Here is a 14348-nt window from a genome sequence, read left to right as displayed (position 1 = left end):
ATTTGACCTCAGAGAAGTGCGTTATCTGCCCTTCCATTCCAAATGAAAGTTTTGCTGGATAGAGCAATCTTGGCTGTAGGTCTTTAGATTTCATGACTTGGAATACCTCTTTCCAGCCCCTTCTTGCCTGGAAGGTCTCTTTTGAGAAATCAGCTGACAGTCTGATGGGAACTCCTTCGTAGGTGACTGTTCCCTTATCTCTTGCTGCTTCTAGGATTCTCTCCTTCATTTTAATCTTGGCTAATGTAATGATGATGTGCCTTGGTGTGTTCCTTCTTGAGTCCAATTTCTTTGGGACTCTCTGAGCTTCCTGGACTTCCTGGAAGTCTATTTCCTTTTCCAGAATGGGGAAGTTCTCCTTTACTATTTGTTCAAATAAGTTTTCCACTTGTTGCTCTTCCTCTTCTCCTTCTGGTACCCCTATAATTCGGATGTTGGAATGTTTAAAGATGTCCTGGAGGTTTCTAAGCCTCTCCTCATTTTTTCGAATTCTTGTTTCTTCATTCTTTTATGTTTGTTCTTTTCTTTCTTCCTTCTGGTCCACTCTCTTGATTTGAGTCCCAGTTTCCTTTCCATCACTATTGGTTTCCTGTACATTTCCCTTTATTTTAATTAGTTTAGCCTTCATTTGTTCCTCTACTATGTGACTAAAATCAACCGACTAAATGCACTGGTGAGCATCCTGATCACCAGTGTTTTGAACTGTGCCTCTGATAGGTTGGCTATCTCTTGGTCACTTAGAATTATTGGCTCTGGGGCTTTGAACTGTTCTTGAGCCATAATGTTTTGGTCTTTTTGCGCCTGTTATGTAGCGAAGGGCGGAGCCTTAGATGTTTACCAGAGCTGGGGCAACCCAGGTGGCTGGGTTGTGATGCTGTATGTGGAAGTGGGGTCAGAGAGGGGCAATGGCGGTTCCCTCTGCTGCTTCCTGAAAGCCACTGGGGCCTGCTCAGTTTGTCTCACTGCTCACTCCTTTGCCTGGTTTATCTGCATGCAACTGTGTGACCTGGGTCGGTCTAGCCGAGTTTTCTGCGCAACCCTGCTCCGCCAGCTGCTGGCTCCACTCCTCTTACCAGTCTGGCTGAACGGTTCATTGTTGTCGGACTTCCGTACAGTTCAATTTTCTGTGTTTTGGTTGCATTTTTGTTACTAAAACCTTGTTGTCTTTAAACTTGATTGTGCAATGAGGCGCAGTGTTTCCACTACGCCTCCATCTTGGCCAGAAGAATGGATCAGATAGTTTCTATATTTACAAGTTGTTCCAGAAAAGAGGAGGCTTACCTAAGCTGTCTCACTCATTTTACAATATGTTGTAAAATCTTCACACCAAAACCAGATACAAACTGTAGAAGAACAAAAGCTGTAGGCATCACTTTGAGCCATGAGTGTATACAACCTAAGTGAAATATCAGGCCGACTAAATATCCTACAAAAGGGGGGGTTTAACTCGGGAACTTGAGGTGCTTCTGCTTTAGAAAGAAACATCAGTTAAGTTGACCACATTAGCAGATGAAAGGGAAAAAAGTAACATGATGATCTCAATGGATATGGGAAAATATTGAATAGAGTCCAATACTTGTTAATAATGGAAGATCTTGGGAAGTTAGGAGTTGAAAAGAACTTCCTCAGTCTGGTAGAGGCTGTCCTCTGAAAATCGATAGCAAAACCATGTTTGATGGAGAAGCTTGCCTTTGAGGCAGGGACAGAATCGAGGGGCTGCTGTCACCCAACTGCCCCCAGCACAGGACAAGAAGTCTCGGCCAAGGAGTCACACATGAGAAATAATAGGAAAAGGGCAGGGAGCAAAAGACAAAAATGGTTATTATTTGGAGATTCTAAATGGATGTAAATAACCTCTGAGAATCAATGAGCTATTACAACTAGTAACAATGCAACCAAGTTGCCCAGAAAATGAAATTTCTAATGACCACAAAGCCCACAGAGTAATCTAACAACAACAACAACATGTACAGGACTTCGATAGAAAGCAGTTTATGATCCTGCGTGGATACAACCAAAGTGACTGAAGGGGAATATTCTGTTCGTGGATGCACACTTAATATTGTAAAGATGTCAGTTCTCTCACAAATTAACCCACAAGTTAAAAAATAGAGCAATCAAAACCCAAGGGGGATTGTTTTTGAAGATCGACAAGATGATTCTAAGGTCATATAGAAATATAAATACCTACTATTTTCTAAAAATCAGCCTGAGAAAGAAAAGCGACGAGATGGATTCACCTTACCCCAGGGAATGTGGCAAAGCCGGAGCAATTAAAACAGAATGGTGCCAGCTCAGGAGCAGGACGTGGGGTTCAGTGCCAAGTTCAGAACCACGCAGATGCTGGTGTGTGAAGGAAGTAGCCTCATAAGCTAGGAGAAAAGTGGACAGCCTCTTTGGTGGGGGTTGGGGGTGGTATGTGATCTTAGAAAACTGCCTCAGAGTATAAGAGAAACGAAATTACAAGCCTATCTTACCCACAATTAAATATTCCAGACAGTGGACCTAAATTAAACTATCGAAATATGAATCCAATAGATAAAAACAAAATAACTTGGAGAATTTGGAGTAGGGGAAGATCTAAAACAGGCCCATGATGATGGAAACATAACTATTGGTTCACATCAGACCGAGCATTGGGTACAGGGAGCTGCTCCATAAGTGTCGGTCTCTTAATTTCATTCCCTGGTCCCGAACCCACTCAGGGACCCAGAGCAGGTGGCCTGGTTCTCCCATTGTCTCCTTGGGGAGAGACGGTAGGTGCTGAGAGTCAGGCCCAGGCAGGGCCTTCGGAGGGCCCAAGCTGGAATGGGGCGACCCATGGTCTCTTATTTTCTTGGTCTGATTTGCTGCTCTGTCCAGGAGTTCAAACTCACTGTCTGTAGGATTTCTTAGCAAGAAGCCTCAGATACAGGCATGGGTGGCCCCAAGTCCCTGGGACAAAGTTCATCTGTGCAGGCCCTGGGCCTTCTGTTGCTGTCCTCATGGTCAGGGTGAGTGTGGGTCACTCTGAAGCAAGAGACGGGCTGGTCAGTGGTCCCCCCCATCCATACCTGACTGAACTCCAGAATCTTGTCAGGAGCTTGTTCAAAATAAAATGGAAGGCCCCACCCTGAGGCACTCTGCTGCAGCAGATGCGGGCCAGCTCAGGAATTGGTCTGACTCCCAAGTGTGGCTGGGCTTGGACCGGCCAACCTGGATCCCCTTTCCAGGTCCAGCAGATCAGAACTTCTCAGCTCCCAGGGGTATAGACCACCTGGGGCAAGGGGTATGCATGTGGTTTGCCCTGGGGCAGGATGGGTGGGAAGTGCAGTGGTTAGGGTAGGGGGAGAGGTAGGGGTCCAGCCAGAGATGCCAGTGAGAACCCAGCTACAGCCCAACTCTCCTCTAAGATGCCCCCCCTGCCTGTCCTTCTTAGCTCTGGTCCTGCACTGGAACGACCTGTGAATTGCCTGCTTCCTTCCCTGGCCTGGGAGCAAATTGAGGGCAAGCACCTTGCATTCATTCATTCAGACATTCATTCATTCCACAAATATTAATTAAGACATTCACATGCCAGGGACAGGCCCTAATAGAGATCAAGGCTGAGTCAGCCCACTAGGGCTTCCAATCTGCTCAGAAGGCAAGGTGTGAGAGCAAGCTGCTCTAGCAACATGCAGGAAGTGCTGCGGTGGAGACACGCAACAGGGACAGCCAGCCCCCACGTGAAAGATCTGAAAAGGCTACCTGGACGAAGTGGAGTCAGATGTGGTGATGAGTGGGGCAAGGGGGTAGAGAAGTGTGTTTCAGATCCACAGGATGGTACGTGCAGGCCTTGGTGGGAACAAAGAAGGTCAAGGTCACTGAGAGCTAGGAGGGAATGAGGCCATGGTGTGGCTGGGGCCCCTCGCAGGGCCCACGTGCAGAAGTGTTTACTTTAGTGCTGGGCCCGGGGATGGGGGCAGTGAGAGGGTCCCACCCTCCACTCTCCAGATAGCTCACTTGGATGCTGACTGTAGGGACTGTGTGGTGAGCAGGCTGGTGGGCCTGACCCCACTTCCCCCTCAGCACCCCGTTCCTGGGGGCTGGGCCAGCACTCCCTCTGGGAGTCAGGTATTCCTGCAGCACCTCGGAATATAGGAGGCTTCTCCAGGTTAGTATGGGCCACTGCCCAGAGCTGGGGAAACAGAGGCTGGGTGAATGGCATGATGGCCCAGGAGTCTCAGAAGCACTGGGCTCCTCTGACCTCTCAGGCTGTTCCACACTGTGTTCCAAGAGAATTCGGTTGCCTAATCCCTCCTTTGGAAATGGCTCTTCTCCTGGGCAAGGGGTCCTGGCCAGCGTCTGAGATTAGGCCTTCAGGGCACCCTGGGGCTTGAGAGTGCGCACTGGGCGTGTGAGCGGCATGGGCACCTCCCCTCTGTCCCTGGACAGTGAACCCCAATTCCTGCCGGGAAGGTCAGGCCCTTTCTCCACCTTGGGCGGTCCCAGGCCCATCTGCAGCTGGCCTTGTGCACTGGGACGTGGGGCATGGTGACAGCAATGGCCGTTGCTGACATTTTATTCACGTTTTGTGCCAGCCGTCCATATGCTCATTGCCCTCTGTCCATCCCAGAAGCCCTGGGGGTGGGGGGTGGTTCAAAGGCTCAGCAAATACTTTTGGAGATCAAGACTCTTGTGGGGAGGATGTTAAGCTTTGCATAGTGTCATGCAAAGGTTAGATAATAGGATTTTCACTTTGTCTTGGGGAACTCTGTCCCCAAACAGGGATGGGGCAGGACTCACCCAGCAGGCACTGTCCCGGGGCTGTGACCTGGAGGAAGCTGTGCTGCTGACTGGCCCGAGGGCCTGCAGGCTGGGGAGGGGAGGGCTTGGGCGGGGCTCCGGGAGCTGAGCAGGGTCCCCCAGCAGCCCCACTCCCCTGAGGACAATGGAAACCACGTGATGCCCTTTTTGACAACAGTTACCTTTACAGTCAGCACATTCACACTATAGCTTTAAGTCGAAAACATGCTACAAAAATGCTGTGACCTCAATTTCTATAAAAACTACACACGTTTCTGGAAAAGACTGGAAGGAAATGTATCAACTGGCTAGCAACCATTACCACTGGGTGGCATTCTCTGATAAGATATTTTCCCTTTTGCATAGCTACATTCTCTAATTTTTCTACTGAGTAATATTTGTGTCATTAAAAGGAATAAGGGGGACAGAATTTGCCAGGAGCAAGCTCGGTATTACCCTGGGCGGGCAGGGCCCAAGCTGGGGTCCCGACCTTCCACCGGGAAGGAAGGCCTTATTTGCACAAGTGAACTGAGTGGCTTCCAGCCTGTGGGCTCAGGGTTGGGGGAGAGGAGAAGCCCCCCCCCGAGCCGCTCACAGGGCACCCCAAGCCAGAGCTGGCGGCCCGCAGCATGTCAGTGTCACAGCCGTGTGTGGGTGCTGATGAGTTGTGTGTGGCTGCCCCACTGGATGGTGTGATCCTTGAGCACAGGGCTGGCTGAGTCGCTGGCCAGGTGCCTTGGGTGCTGGATGCTGGTGGGAGTGGGAACCCGCCCTGCAGCACTGCCTGGCTTACCCGGGCAGCCATCTGGTTCCCAGGGTCCTGTAGGTCTGAAGTCTAACTTCCCCCTGGGCTCCTGTTTTTTAGATCCACTTTCCGGATGTGGAGCGGGTCGAGTGGGCCAACAAGGTAAGGCCAGCAATGCCCCCCGGGACTGGCCTTGCCCAGGCCTGGTCCTGCCCTGCTTGTCTGCAGCCAAGTCACCGCGGGGATGGGGGTGGGGCTCCATGTGGACAAAGACCCTCGCTGGGGTCGCTGGGGTCGCTGGGGTCGCTGGGGTCGGGGCCTTCTGTCTGTCTCTCCCCTTAGCCCTTACCGCCCTCCTGCTTCTTATCACCAGGCCATGACTTTTCTTTGGAAAAAAAAATTTTTTTAACTGTGCAATTAATGCAGGGGGCAGCAGAAAGGTTAGAAAATACGAGAGAGAAAAGTGCAGCTGCCAGTGGCCCCAGGCCCGGTTTAGCCCCTCCTCAGGGCTGGAGGGGGCTGATTCTGTGACTGCCTCTGGCTGTGGCCTGGCTCCCAGCCCAGACCCGCCAGCACTGGCCTGGTGACCTGGGCAGGCCGCCTGACCTCCCAGAGCTGGTTCCCTCCTCCGAGCAGTGAGAATAGTTGTGGTCCCTGCTGGCGCGTGCTGCTGTTGGGAGGGTTAACGAGGTCGCTGACGCACCTCAGTGCCCTGCACATCGTGGGTGCGGGGTAGCTGTCACCACAGGCGTGGCTGCTGTTGGGTCACACGGGGAACTCTGTGGGCTCTGCTGCCAGCTGCCCCCGGGGCTGGGCTCTGGGACTCCACGTCTGCCCCTCAGCCCCCTACAGTGAGAAATCAGTCTGATTCCTGCCTGATCTGCCCAAGCCTGCCCCTAAACGTGAAGGCTTGCCCAGCCCTCCGTGAGCCTCCTGTGTCTAACACAGACCTTGCCTCTGTTCTCGGTACAGGCTCAGCCCAGAGCCGCAATGACTTAGGTTAGATATAAAAAGGACTCCCCGATGGTTTTTGATCCACAGTTGCTATGCTCGTGTTACCCAAAATGCCATTGCAAGTGGGTCAAACACTGTTCTCAGCCTCCAGGTAAACTTTGGAGGAAGTGGTTTGCCCCTTTAAGAGGTGTGAACAGATTTCTGTGGATGCGTGCAGGCCCAGAGCTGCCCAGACACACCTTGACAGCTCCCGCACGGTGCTGTTCTGTGTGTTTGCCCATTCCCAGGCCCCACATGTGTGACATCTTTCTTGCACCAACACAGAGACCAGTGGGACGAGGCTCCCAGATGCAGAAACAGTGTGCAGACGAGCCACACACCAGGGCACCAGATGCATCCCAAAGAGCTTGGTGCACAAGGAGCACTCGGCAAACGGCAGAGCAGTGAGGCAGGAAGATGGGACCAGCCCCTAGACAGGCCTCTGAGAGAGACCTCACGTCTCCAGGCTCCTCCAGTCAGGCTTAGAAAGGGGAGGCGCATCCTTAAACTGAGGCCCAAGTCTGAGGGAAGGAAGAAGGAAAAGCCTTTACCCCAAACAGAGCCCCCGGGCTGGCTCGCCCTCCTTCCTCGCCCTCTCTGATCGCCTCTCGGCCACCAGGCTCCATCTCTGCCAACCGCCCCCTCCCCACCCAGGCCCTGCCCTTGTGCCCAGACCAGCACTGTGAATCGTTCTGCCGTAGAAATCTGCAGCAGAAGGCAGCCCTTTCTGGTTGCTAGAAGAAAGCTAAATCCACAGGAAACAATTGAAGTTTCTTGTCTGTGATTTCTTTCTCTTAAACTTCTAGCCAGCTGCTAGATATTTATTCCACAATGAAGGTTCAGATGATTTATGTTTTTAGCACAGAACCGAAGGGTGTGGTAACGTTAGGTTCGGCGAATGACCATTTCATGCGCTCTGCAACACAGCTCCAGACCTGGGGGTCCCCTGCCTGCGTGCATGTGAGAACCACTGCTGTAGTTGGCCAATGTGTGACGGACAGACGGACGGATAGGTGGGCAGGCAGACAGGTAGCGAAGGATCCCATGGCCCTCATATGGATACACCAGTATTTAAAATAGATTTTTTAAATATAACACTTCAATGTTAAATTTTTTGAGTGAAATTTCAAGTTAGATTTTAGCAAGGGCTGTGGTTAGACCAGAGGAGGCCATGCTTCACAGCCTGGGGCGGGGGGTGGAGGGGGCCAGGCCTGCCGACCAAGGGCCTCTCCTGTGCTCGCAGATCATCTCCCAGATCTGGCCCTACCTGAGCATGATTATGGAAAACAAGTTCCGGGAGAAGCTCGAGCCCAAGATCCGCGAGAAGAGCGTCCACCTGAGGACCTTCACCTTCACCAAGCTCTGCTTCGGACAGAAGGTCAGTGCTGTCTCTCTCGGGAAGGGCGTCCTGGGCCTGCCGTGCAGCCTTCTCCGTCCCCATCCCCTGCCCCAGGTCACTGGCTGGGAAAAGATCCCACTGGGCTTCCCAGGGGGCCTGGCCCCCAGCCGCGCTTCCCAGCCCCTGGGCCTCAGCCTCGACCCCTCGGCTTCAGGACCCAGCCCCGCCCTCTCCGCGGGCTCCAAGGAAGCCGCAGGTGGAGAGAACAGAGAGGAGGGGTGGGAAACAGTTCCAAATGTCTTGAAAAGACGTCACGTGGGGTGGAAGCCAGACAAATACAAGATGCACAGTTCACACGTGCTACCCTCAGGCTTTGGCTGGGAGAACACACCCTCACTCAGGGGACGGTGTGGCCGCTCTGCTAATGGCAGCCAGTGTCACAAGCCCAGGCCACTTCTGTGAAGATAATAGGTGGCCTGGGTAACAGAAGGTTCAATTTCACACTTGTAACATCCCTCCCTATTCTAGGCTGTGTGGCTGATTCTACCCTTCACCCCACTCCTCTTGCCCCAAAGTGCCCCCTTGGAGTGTCTTACTTTGGTCATCTGAAAATGCGCCCCCTGGGCAGAGAACCATGGTGATGTCCGTCACCCGGTAAACTGGAGGTGCTGGCCTCTGACCTGCTCTGGAACAAGCAGGTGTCTGCCAGCCTCAGGGCGTGGGCCCAGTTCTAAAACGCCAGGCCCGGAGTGAGCCCTTGCCTGAGCCCTGGACGTTCTGGCCCTGTCACTCGGATTCTACCAGGGCTGGCTGGTCCCAACATCCTCTGGTTCATTTGTTCATTTCCTGTTTTACTTACTCATGTGTGACTTACTGAGCAAGGCTGCATGTGAGGCGCCATAGACAAAGGTGGGCACAGCCGTGTCCCTGCCTTCAGGAAGGCCACTGTCCTGTTGTGCAGGCAGATGCGTATACAGGTGGATGACAACATGGCAGTGTAGGTAGGTGAGGTGGTGGAGGAATGCATGAATTCAGGAGGGGAGGGGCATGAGCGCTGTGGTAGTCAGGGAAGGCTTCCCGGAGGGGGTGCTATCTGAGTTGGCATTTGTAGAATTCAGCAGGCTGAGAGCCTGGCAGCTTTTACACTGCGGGGTTTATAGCAGGGCCTGCTCAGCTGGGCCGATAGTCTGGTGGTGCCCGTGGGATGTGGTACTGCTGGAAGGTGGTCCCTTGCTGGCAGCAGAAGCAGGCCTCTCAGTGGCTGGTCCTGAGGAATGATTTTTATCACACCAGGAGCACCTGTCCAGGGACCTGGAGGCTGACTAGACACTCGGGCCCCGCAGGAGAAATACCTGACTCCTGGCATTCAAAGCCCTTCCCATCCTGTCTCCTCCCACCTAGGCCTTACCCCCACTCTGCTCCATTGTGGAGGTCGCAGAGGACTCCTCGGTGATCTTCCTGGGCTTGGCCAGGACCCAGTGCACTCACCGCACCCTCTTCCTTCATCCCCATGAGTGTCTACGGCCCCCTCCGAGTGTCCATGCCCGGCTCCCCTCTGTGCTGTGATGACCTAGGGCCAGTGACACAACCGCTCTGAGCTTCAGTTTGTAAAAGGAAAGGACCCACTTCTAAGGGTGGCTGTGAGGCATCACTAACAGGCCCAGCCTCTGGGCCGTTCTGCTCTGCGTGGCTGTGTGAGCAGTGGTGCTTAGATAGGCACCTGGCCCAGAGCACCAGAGGGGCCCAGTTCCAGCCGTGAGCCCCTCACCTCACCGTGAGGCCTGGGCTAGGAGGGCCGGCCCGCCAGCACAGCACGGACGTGCAGACGGTGGTTCTCCTTCCTTTGTGGTAGGGTCTGCAGGTGGGTGGCCCTGCCCAGGACTGGGCTCCGCACATGGGGTCTTGGGGCTGGCTGAGCTGTCACAGGTGCCTGCAAACTGACCCCTCAGGGGTGGGGGTCGGGGGACAGCGGCTCCAGACTGTGGAAGCCAGTCACAGCCACCTTTCAGCCCCTCCACACACACTTCCACTGGCTTTTCTGGGTCTCTTAACATCAAGGCCCTGGAGCCAAGGTAGAGCCAGGTGCTGTGGGCCTGAAATTTCTGCAATTCTGGGAACCCTCTTAAAGAAAAAAATCTAAACTATAAAATTAGGAGAAATAATAAATATAAAATAAGTATGAGAATAAGAAAATAAATCATAGCAACTTATACATTAAACATATTACACATGTCCAAAACTCTGGAAAAACTACACAGTGATTTTAATTAACTGCTCACCAGTTCCCTGTGGTACCTTTCTCTGCATTTTTGCTCTGTTCTCTTTGATAACCTTTCAGGGGGCAGTGCTGTGTGAGTGCCGCTTTCTGTGGGGAGAATGGAAAGGTGATGGAATGCTTCCTTCAGTACGGTGGACCGAATTGTTTCTTCAGTATTTATTATGAAAAATTTTTAAAGCCAAACATCGGGAGAATTAACCATCCGGTTGTACAATTAACCTTTTCTATATTTACTCTAGTTCATATCCATGCCTCTGTCACTCTTCTCATCTTTTTTTAAATGCATTTCAAACTAAGTTCCCAGTGTTAGCGAGTTTTGCCCCTAACCACATCAGCCTGTGTTTCACTTACTCACAGTCAAATGAAATTTATTTTTCACTCTTGATAAATAACAGCCTGGCCGCACTCAAGTGCCACCAGATGGGACGGGAAAGCCTGGGCAGAATAATGATCTAGGGACTCAGCCCTTGCCCCAGAGGCTGGGGACTGTGGCCCCGGCCCGGGGCCCTCACATTCCCAGGGTTGGGTCACCCGGCCAAGGGACTCTTCCCTCTTCCTTTACCCTTAGGGGCCGATCCCGGCTTATCTGCCAGAACTGCTTCTCCACCAGCTCCTCCTCCAGGAAGCCTTCACTAACCTCTGCCCACCCCAAGCTGGGTTGGAAGGTGTTCCCAAAGTCCCCAAATGCCCATGTGACAGTGTAGGCCACCCCCCATATCCCCCGCTGACTCCTTTGCTGGGCTGCGAGCCCACGAGGACAGGCTCGGTCACCTTGCTCCTTGCCTTCTCCCCAGGCCAGTGCCTGGTGCAGAGTGGGTGGTAGGAGAGAGACACAAGGGTACACATTCTAGGGCGGGAAGTATCGGGGTGACGAAGGTGGACAGGGCCTGTGGGTTGGGTTTTGGGGTTTGTGCCTCATCCCAGGAGCGCGGGGTCATGTTGCTTGCAGTGGACAAAACCCAGGGTTGGGAGGGGGCAGCGACGCCCTGGGCTGCAAGGCCTCGGCTGACCCCACCCCCTGGCGTCTCTTCCAGTGCCCCAGGGTCAACGGCGTCAAGGCACACACTAACAAGCACAACCGGAGGCAGGTGGTGCTGGACCTGCAGATCTGGTGAGCCCTCAAGCCCGTGGGGGCCGGGTGTGGGGTCCAGGGGCACACTCTGTGGGAACGGACAGTCTGAAGCCGGGGTGGCATGTGTACACTCTAATTTGGGGTGTGAACGCCCCTCAGAGCACAGTTCCCTCGCCTGTCCTGGGCTGAAGCACAGGTTCCCTGCTTGGGACGAGGAGGAGTGTCAGGAGAATGGATCGTCTCAGGGGAGCCACCGTCCTCTGACCCCTCAGCCCAGGCCTGGCTTCTCCCAGCAGAGCAGGCCCTGGGGTGCGTGCTCTGGTACCGAGGCCCAGGCAGCAGCGCTTCCTCAGAAGCCAGGACCAGGTCACCTGGAGGTTCATACCGACTGCCTCAGGGAGGAGGCAGCAAGAGGGAGCAAGGGTGACAGGAAGAAGCTGTGGCCTGCAGTGAGGCTCAGGGAGCTCTGAGCACAGGCTGTGAGGGAATGGGGCTCTGTGTCACCTCAGAAAAACCAAAGGATGCAAAGACACAGGAGGGACTAGTTCAGTGGGTTGGGCAAGGGCACCTTTTTTGAATGAGGTTTGTAATAGGCTTGAGTTGGTGAGAAGACAGATTGAAATCAGGAAGTCTTCCTGGAGGTGGTGCAATTTAAACTGCGTTTTAAAGGAACAAGGATCAACTCCTGAGGTTCCAGAATGTTGCCGTTCCTTCCCAGTGTCTCATATTTCCTGTCCTTAGCCCAGAGGCTGGCACGGAGGGCACATTGGGAAGACAAGGAGTCAGCTCAGGGAGCACCCTCCCCATTGGGGGGCCGGTTTCAAGTGTGTTGGGCTGGTGATGGCTATTGGGCATCCTGGCCCCAAGGCACTGCCACAGACCCTTATGTGGATGCTTGGGGCCCGTCAAGGTTATCTGGTGTACGCGCCCCACTTCCCAGGCAGCTCCCGGAGTGCCCAGGTTTCCCCCGACCCCCGACCTTGCAGGGGGTGCTCAGCATTTCTGGGACATCAGCTCCCCTGCCTGTGTCCCGCAGATAGTTGATGGCCGCCTTCTCCCTCCCCTCGCTCTACTCGGGGTCTCCTGATCCTTGGCCTCGCAGGCACTCATTCTGGGCTCCCTGTGCCCACCTCTTGGCAAGAGCTGCCAGCAGGACTCGGGCTCCTAAGAACGTTGCCTTCCCCCCTCCACCACCCCCAGCAACACCCTGGGTGAGGGCTGGGTGTAAGCAGTGTGGCTGCTCTGTCCTCAGGGAAGAGACCTGGGCAGAGATGGGGCAGGAGCATAGCATTGGCAGAGGGGTGAGCACTGTGTTTACCAAGAGCCCCTCCTTCACGTCCATGGGGTGCCGTGAGACAGGGTGGTGGCCAGAGCCACTATCATCATGGGCAGAGGTGGGCGGTGTGCTTGGGACTCCTGGTGCGGGGACCTGGGCCTCTGTGCCCCAGGGTCTGGGCCTAGGTCAGTTCTGCACAGAGCCAAGGAAAGCCAAGGCTGTGAGAGAGACCGTGTGAGGGTAAGGCAGGGCCCAGGCTGGGGGGCCGCTGCCTGGGCCGGGGCTGGGGGTGCTGGGCCAGTTCCCCAGCCTCTCTGAGTGGTGCACTTGCTCCTCTTCTCCGCCTTCCTTCTCCCTCCCCACTTCCAGCTACATTGGGGACTGCGAGATCAGCGTGGAGCTGCAGAAGATACAGGCTGGTGTGAATGGGATCCAGGTGAGTGGAGCCCGCCAGGACTGCCCCCCATTCCTGTCCCCGGGGCAGGGATCAGAGCCAGGGAAAGGGGCTCACACTAGAGCCGGCTGCGGAAGTGGGTGATGACACCAAGCCCCCAGCTGGTAATGACTGGGGGACTCCTGGCTGGAGGTCACAGGGCCAGGAAGTGATGGCTGCGCCTCACCAACCTGCTGCTCAGCCTCACAGCCCCGCACTTGTCTCTGTTTGTAAAGTCCCTCAGAGAGATGTCGGTAGCCCTGTTTATGGGGTAATGCAGACCCTATGCTTAGAAACTAGGGAGCATCGAGAAGGTGGAAATGTCTCGGAGCAGGAGTACCGGAGCTGAGTGGGACCCACTCCTGGGTTCCCACTGGCCAGATGGGCCTGACATGTGGGCAAGGCTGCAGGTCCCTGGGTCCAGTGCACCCTGGGGAGGCAGCAAAGGCGTGTCATGTTTGTTTCTGAGTGTGGTCCCTGTTGTGACAGCAGGCGGCCCTGGCATTTGGGGGTGGCATGGGCCTGGGCCTGAGTGAGACAGCAGTGGCCTCAGCCGAGTGCCGCAGGTGCAGGAGGAAGGGAGGCTGAGGCCCCTCTCGGGCCCTCTGTGCCATCCAGTTGCAGGGCACACTGCGGATCATCCTGGACCCTCTCCTGGTGGACAAGCCATTCGTGGGAGCTGTGACCATGTTCTTTCTTCAAAAGCCGGTGAGCCCCATGGAAGCCAGGCAGGCCTGCCGCTCCCTGGGGGTGAGCGCATGCCTGCTGGGCCCCAGGCACTGGCTGGAGCCGAGAATGGAGGCTGCCCGAGCCCATGCAGACCAGGGCACTCACACACCTGTCTGGTGTACTCTACGGCAGCCTGAGGTTCCTGACTCGGCTCTCCGCAAGACCAGAAACAGCTCAGAGAGGAGCCTTGCCAGGGTCACACAGGATCCATGTGCACCGGCCACTCCTGTGGTCACTCTGGCAGGGAAGCAGCAGGCCTGACAGCTGTGGCCCATCCTGAGCCAGGGCCTGAGCAGGACTGGGAGGTGCCCTCACCGCCTGACACCCCCCAGCAGGCTGGGCTCTCCATGTGGGTGGGGGTGAGGCACTCAGCAGAGGGTTCTTAGCCCTGGGCTTCTGGCTCCTTGCGGCCTAGCAGCCAGCCTCCCTCTGCCCCGCAGCACCTGCAGATCAACTGGACCGGCCTGACCAACCTGCTGGATGCGCCAGGAATCAAGTAAGTGTCTGTGAGCACTTCCAGGCCGAGCCCACGTGTGGGGCTCTGGGGGGCTGTTCAGTCAGTGACTGGAGGTGCACAATGGCTGCCCTCCTTCTCGGCTCCTTGTGTTGGGAGAGGGAGAGGCACTGGGTTCTCCCCCATCCCAGGGAGTTGCACTGGGACTTGGGGGGCTACCAGTGTTGTTTGGGCAGACACTGTGCCTGGAAAACACACACACACA

General features: G+C 54.9%; 1 protein-coding gene across 1 annotated transcript in view; it reads left to right on the top strand.

The window, feature by feature from the left end:
• The window catches only part of ESYT3 (extended synaptotagmin 3), a 59553-nt gene that overhangs the window by 13772 nt on the left and 31433 nt on the right, over positions 1-14348 (top strand). Inside the window, exons 2-7 of the mRNA XM_037139428.2 lie at positions 5630-5671; positions 7746-7880; positions 11154-11230; positions 12837-12903; positions 13519-13608; positions 14070-14125. Of these exons, the coding sequence (XP_036995323.2) occupies positions 5630-5671; positions 7746-7880; positions 11154-11230; positions 12837-12903; positions 13519-13608; positions 14070-14125 (467 nt within the window). The remainder of the gene's footprint in view (positions 1-5629; positions 5672-7745; positions 7881-11153; positions 11231-12836; positions 12904-13518; positions 13609-14069; positions 14126-14348) is intronic.

Source organism: Artibeus jamaicensis, unplaced genomic scaffold (genome assembly GCF_021234435.1).
Source record: "Artibeus jamaicensis isolate MK-2021 breed Jamaican fruit bat unplaced genomic scaffold, CSHL_Jam_final contig_519, whole genome shotgun sequence".
Classification (NCBI taxonomy): Eukaryota; Metazoa; Chordata; class Mammalia; order Chiroptera; family Phyllostomidae; genus Artibeus; species Artibeus jamaicensis.
Note: the sequence above shows the minus strand (reverse complement) of the source record. Positions and strands in the feature narration are given on the sequence as shown.